We start from the raw sequence: 6,000 nt of genomic DNA on the forward strand, positions 1-6,000 counted from the left end.
ATGGAACAGAGGTGGGCGGGAAATGCCAGGCCCAGGTTAATATGCATGGTTAGTGAGTAGTGTCTGGGACACTTGTCCCCAGCCAACCTGCAAGGAAAAACAGCCGAGCCCATGGCCCCGGGCTCTCTCCCTTCTGCTTTTCTCAGCATCTCCTAGGCGATGCCCGGTGCTGAGAACACATGGCTGTGGGTGTTACAGACAAGGGAGGAAAAGGCCTGGGCTTTGTCCCCATTCACAGGTTCACAGAGATGCTGCCTCATGGGCAAGAATTGATTTCCTCTTCTGTGCATCTCCTATCGCATTTATGGCTTGGCATTGCTGCCTCCCATTTACAGATAGACTCCCGAAGGGGCCCTGCCCAGTAACTTGTTTCAGATGTCAGTGGGCTGGCTCATGTGACCCCACGCTTGCTCTCGCCCTAGGCCACATGGCTATGGCGCTCAGGACTCTGCTGTCCCCCACTGAAGGGCATGGCTGACAGCTGGCACTGCTGACATACTCGTGGCACCACGTTACAACTGAGGGACCCAGCGTGGCTTTTAGCTTTCACAGCCACTGCCCCTCCCCCCAAAGTAAAAAATGGGATGACAAGTTTCTTAATTTTCTTTTTCTTTCCTGGAAAGGCAGAAAACAAGAGTTCTCCTGTCCCTCACTTTATACAAGGGGGGAGCAAGTCACACAACGGTAACGCAGAGCAGGTTCCTGTAAACTGTTCCATAGAGAAAACCGGTGTGTTATGGTGGAAGGAGCTTGGGACCAGAGGGAGAACTGCAGTAAAGAGGCTTCACCCTGCAGCACACCTTCATGCCAGGTCAGGCCTTCAGGCCTCTCCGGCACCCCTTATCACCCTCCGTTTTATAAGTGGGGAAACTGGAGCCCAGCATTCACAAAGCTAACGCTGTGTGTGAGCCTGCCCAGCAGACAGTGCACATGCTATGTCCCAGTTTATTTGGCCCCCACATCCTGTGGGTGCAGCACACTCGGTAACCCCCACAGTCCCTGGAACTTATCTAGAGAAACAGCACGGCAGACATGCGTGGGCCCAAACTGAAGCATCAGATATTTTTCCCAGTGAGATTTTTCTCGATGGCTGGTTTGTAATGAAGGCCTTTACCACACAGTTATTTACTATCCAACTCCATTTAAGTTTGCTAATTAAGTTTTTAAAAAATCCTGAGGGAAAGTTACAGATGTGTTTTCCACCAGAATCACTTTTATGACATGTAACATTAATATTGCATGCTTTACTACAGTGGGAAATGACCAAAAGTCATTTCTCCCATAATGGAATATGGAATTAACTAAAGAAAAAGCAAAGTATATTTTGTGATTCGAAATTATATTCCTTGTAAATAGAATAGCAACTCTTAATGCTATACTGTCTTTGTGGGTTGTTATTATTATTTAACTTACAGAATTGGGAGTGGGTCAGATCCAGGAAGATGAGAAAGGTCCTTGGGTCACAGAGTAGGGAAAATGGCTGGGCAGGCAAGACGACACAAACATGTTCCTTGATGCTCTCTCTCGCTCTCTCAAAATCCGCCTGCAGTAGGAAGAGGATGAGAATGGACGCATGCATGCATAAAGAAGATGTAGTTAGTATATATACACACAATGGAGTATTAGTCAGCCAAGAAAGAAATCCTGCCATTTGCTACAACATGGATGGAACTTGAGGGCATTGTGCTAAGTGAAATAAGTCAGATGGGGAAAGACAAATACTGCAGGTGGAATCTAAAAAAGCCATACTCACAGGAACAGAGAGTAGAATGGTGGTGACCAGGGTTGGGGAGAATGGGAAGATGTTGGTCAAATAGTAGAAATTTCAAGTTCTAAGAATGAGTTCTGGGGATCGAATGTACAGCATGGTGATTACAGCTGATAATACTGTCTTATATACTTGAAATTTGCCAAGTAAGTATTCTCACCACAAAAAAGAAATGGTATAATTATGTGACCTGACGGAGGTGTTAGCTAATCATGTTACAACGTATAAATGTATCAAATCAACCCGTTGTACACCTTAAAGGTCTGTTATATGCCAAGTATATCTCAGTGAAGCTGGGGAAAAATCCAAAGAAAGTGACAGAAGTCTGAGCCCTGCCCCCAGCTCAGGGAAGGAAGCCCGAAGGTGAGAAGGAGGCTAAGGGCCAGGGGACTGCCGCTCGAAGTCCTGGTTGCCCCACTGTCACAGCTCCATGGGCAGGGCCAAGTCACGCCTAAAGGGTCACAGCCCCTGCCACTAGGGCGCTCTGTCCTGCGCCAGCGCCTGCCCTCCACCCCTAGCCCACCTTACAGCCTCAGGAAGGCCCATCACGGACATCCAGAGCTACCTGAACATACCTGCTGCACCCAATTCACACGTTTAGAAATAAGAATTTGATGAAAGCAATTCAGTGACCCAGCAGCCACTGAATTCTGTCACTGTCCCTGTTGTGACTGATTGATAGATCTAATCCCAAAGTTACACAGCTCTTTGCATGAGAGGCTTATCACATGCCAGGTGCTGTGAGCACCTTTCTCTCCCTCCCCCCACCCCCAAAGACTGAGGAATTAGGCTGCTTCACTGACCGCAATTTCCTGGTTGGAGTTCCAAAGGTTGCTCTTTGATTTTCCACATGAGATTAACACAGAGGGGTCCAGGGCTGGGGATGGCAATCAGGCCTCCGTGTCATGTCCCCTCTCTGTCTGTGTTGCAGCTGGTGCGTGACTTGTTGGAATTTTGCTTCTATACCTTCCGAGAGTCGCAGGCCCTGAAAGTGGAGTTCCCTGCCATGCTGGTGGAGATCATCAGTGACCAGCTGCCAAAGGTGGAATCCGGGAACGCCAAGCCCCTTTACTTTCACAGGAAGTGACAGAAGATGTCTTAGCAGAAGAACTTTGCCTTAAGTTTCCTTGTGTAATTCCACACCCACGAAGGACCCAAGAAATCATATTTTTAACATGTGATAGTTGATTCACACTCGTTCAACAGTTTCTCAAGTTTAAAGTCACATCAAGGGTTTGGAGCTGGGAAAGCAGTTAGACATGGATTTGGCGAGACCCAAACAGTCCAAAGGATTCTTCCCTCTCCAGCCCCCAGCGCTTAGAAACACGTTCCTGTTCCTCTGGATGAAAAGCCATATCTAGTCAATAACTCTGATTTTGATATTTTAACAGATGGAAGTTTTAACTATGCCATGTAGTTTCTGGTATTGTTTGCTTGTTTTAAAAGGGTTCAAGGACTAATGGACTTTTTAAAGCTTACCCTTGGTTTGCACATAAAACGTATAGTCTATATCGGGCATTAATATTCTTTTGTTATTTAAAAAACAAAAACAGAAAAAAAAAATCTATACAGATTCCTGTTGTGTACTAAGAGCACGTGGCGGGGAAATAGCACCCCCTCTGGCTCTTACTTGCCCGCCTTTCTCTGCATCACTGGTATCCACCCCCTTTAGCGTCCATTTATTATTTAATTAGAATGGATAAGATGTTAAAACAAATGCCTTGGTTTTAATTTCTAGTATCTATTGTGTTGGCTTTACAAATAATTTTTTGCAGTCTTTTGCTGTGCTGTACATTACTGTATGTATAAATTGTGAAGGACCTGAAATAAGGTATAAGGAACTTTTGTAAATGGACAAAACAAAACAAAACAAACAAAAAAACTTCAATGGTTAATAGGATGAATGGGAAAGTATTTTTGAAAGAATTCTATTTTGCTGGAGACTATTTAAGTACTATCTTTGTCTAAACAAACAGTAAAAAAATTTTTTTTTTTTGTAAAGTGAAATGTTCTGCATGCCTAATGAACCGTTTACAGTGTATTTAAGAAAGGGAAAGCTGTGCCTTTTTTAGCTTCATATCTAATTTACCATTTTACAGTCTCTGTTGTAAATAACCACACTTAAACCTCTTTGGTTGTCTTTAAGCCTTTCCACTTTACCTGTCCTTTTCGTTTCGTCCTTGGTCTCCCGCGTGGGGTGTTCGTGGGACTTGAGCACGGTTTCCCGCTTCTGCTTCCTCCAGCTTCCATCGCTGTACTGTCTGCAGCTCCCTGAAGGTGTCACTTCACAACACACACGGGAGAAGGTCCTGGAAGTGTGCGGCTTCAGGAAAGCTGCCTCTTTTCCTTTTCCCTCAAGAAGCAGAATCAGCACTGGGAGAGTGGGACTGTGGAGAAACGCAGTGCCTCAGTGAGCAGATTCTCATCCCAGTTTAGAAAATCGAATTTTCTCCTTTGGGGAAAAAATAAGTCCACGCACTCTGTACATCTGTAAAAGGTGACATGTTCATGTCTGGTCTTGGCAAGGGTTTTGCACTCCTGGAACCGGTCACGGGAACACGTAGGTCTTTATGGGATGTACCGGGAAGAAGCACATTGGCTCGGTTCCATCAGAATGGCGTGGAGACCGCACGATCATTAGAGGGTTTTTAGATTTTTAAAAGGTAGGTTTTAACAAATTTTATACACAAACAGTTTTGGAGGGAAAAAAAAACAAAAAAAAACTACAGATCATATAAGCAAGACAGTGGCACTAAAATTTGTAATTCATTAATCTGTTTGGCACTGATGCAATTTATGGCTTTTCTCTTGCCCAAAATCACAGACATTTATCTCTGGGGAAACTTAACAATGTGATTGCACTAAATAAACTACTTTGAATAGAGGCCAAATTAATCTTTTAAAAGTGATGATAATCATCAGGTACTCAGTGAAGTCACATTATTTTCCAAAACCTAAAAGCCGTAGCTGGAGAAGCCCAAAGGCCAGGAGAAGGTGGCACTGGGTTCCACACTTTTTTCCAGGGTTCACCATGCAGGCAACATTACCTTGTCTTTCCAAAGACACCTGCCTTATGCAAGGGGAAACCTGTGAAAGCTGCACTCAGAGGGAGGAGTTTTCCTTACCTAATTTGCAATTTCAAGAATTTAATTTATAGGCAACTCTTTAAATACAGCCAACGCAACTTACATGCACAGCAATAGGAAAGCCACATTTGGAAGGTGACAAATACACAGCATGCAGACTGGGCGTTTCTAGAAAAGAAATGGCTTACAAGAGCAGCTTTTAGCTCAGACTCAGACTGACTTTTTTATGAAATCAGAATTTCAACGTAACCAGGTTTGGGATGGAGACGGTCTGCATCAGCTTTTTGTATTAACAAAGTTACTGGCTCTGTGTGTCTCCAGGTAACTTTGCTTGATTAAACAGCAAAGCCATATTCTAAATTCACTGTTGAATGCCTGTCCCAGTCCAAATTGTCTGTCTGCTCTTATTTTTGTACCATATTGCTCTTTAAAAAAATCTTGGTTTGGTACAATTCATAATTCACCAGAACTTCTTCATATAATTAAAAAATACTAAATTAGTTTAAAATGAAGCAATTTATATCTTTATGCAAAAACATATGTCTGTCTTTGCAAAGGACTGTAAGCAGATTACAATAAATCCTTTACTTTAATCACCTGTTGTTTTGGAAACAGTTCATTTGAAATGTCTATGGGGACTCCTGGATTTTGTGCCCCTCTAAATCTTGATTATATGTGCTTCTGCCTACATCCAAGACGGAGTAACAGGTTTTTACCCCCATGTTACAAAGAGCCTTGTGTTAGTTGCATGGTAACTATACTCTCTGGGGACTTATTAGTTGCCTTCTTTCTTACCGCTAATATTTGGTCCGCTAAAATACCCTGTAAAATTTAAGACAGTAACTGCTATCCTGTAGCTGCTAAACCCTATTGATGCATTGCCTCATTTATCTTCCCAACTGCATGAAAGCCTGTCCATTTTACAGACTTTGAGACTTACCCGAGTAGACAAGATGCCCCTTCTGACTCCAGGTTTCTTCTCCATGCAGTCTTTCCTCTCTCACCCATAGTCCTCGTGGGCTCTCATGTGATTCAGCTTCCAGCGGCCATGACGCTTCTCATACTCCTGACAGGCTCCTCTTCTTGATTCCACTCGTTTAATATGGACCACAAAAGTAAGCAGTTATCAGCTCATTTTAAAATTAG

At 43.5% G+C, this 6,000-nt stretch overlaps 1 protein-coding gene and 1 long non-coding RNA gene across 7 annotated transcripts in view; one reads left to right on the plus strand and one right to left on the minus strand.

Moving 5' to 3' along the window:
* Positions 1 to 2,711, minus strand: part of LOC109446904 (uncharacterized) — a 27,192-nt gene extending 24,481 nt beyond the window's left edge. For all 3 annotated transcript variants that reach the window (XR_012498193.2, XR_012498192.2, XR_002137289.3), the window contains exons 1-2: positions 2,572 to 2,711; positions 1,414 to 1,543 (exon numbers count right to left, since the gene is read on the minus strand). This is a non-coding gene — a long non-coding RNA (uncharacterized LOC109446904). The remainder of the gene's footprint in view (positions 1 to 1,413; positions 1,544 to 2,571) is intronic.
* NR3C2 (nuclear receptor subfamily 3 group C member 2) overlaps positions 1 to 5,450 on the plus strand; it is a 310,553-nt gene extending 305,103 nt beyond the window's left edge. For all 4 annotated transcript variants that reach the window (XM_074338455.2, XM_074338457.2, XM_074338454.2 and 1 more), the window contains exon 9: positions 2,700 to 5,450. In XM_074338455.2, coding sequence (XP_074194556.1) covers positions 2,700 to 2,855 — 156 coding nt within the window. In that variant the 3' untranslated portion in view covers positions 2,856 to 5,450. The remainder of the gene's footprint in view (positions 1 to 2,699) is intronic.
* Positions 5,451 to 6,000: the final 550 nt, after the last annotated feature.

Source organism: Rhinolophus sinicus, chromosome 15, assembly GCF_057876585.1.
Source record: "Rhinolophus sinicus isolate RSI-liver-muscle chromosome 15, RSI-T2T, whole genome shotgun sequence".
In the NCBI taxonomy this organism is placed as follows: domain Eukaryota; kingdom Metazoa; phylum Chordata; class Mammalia; order Chiroptera; family Rhinolophidae; genus Rhinolophus; species Rhinolophus sinicus.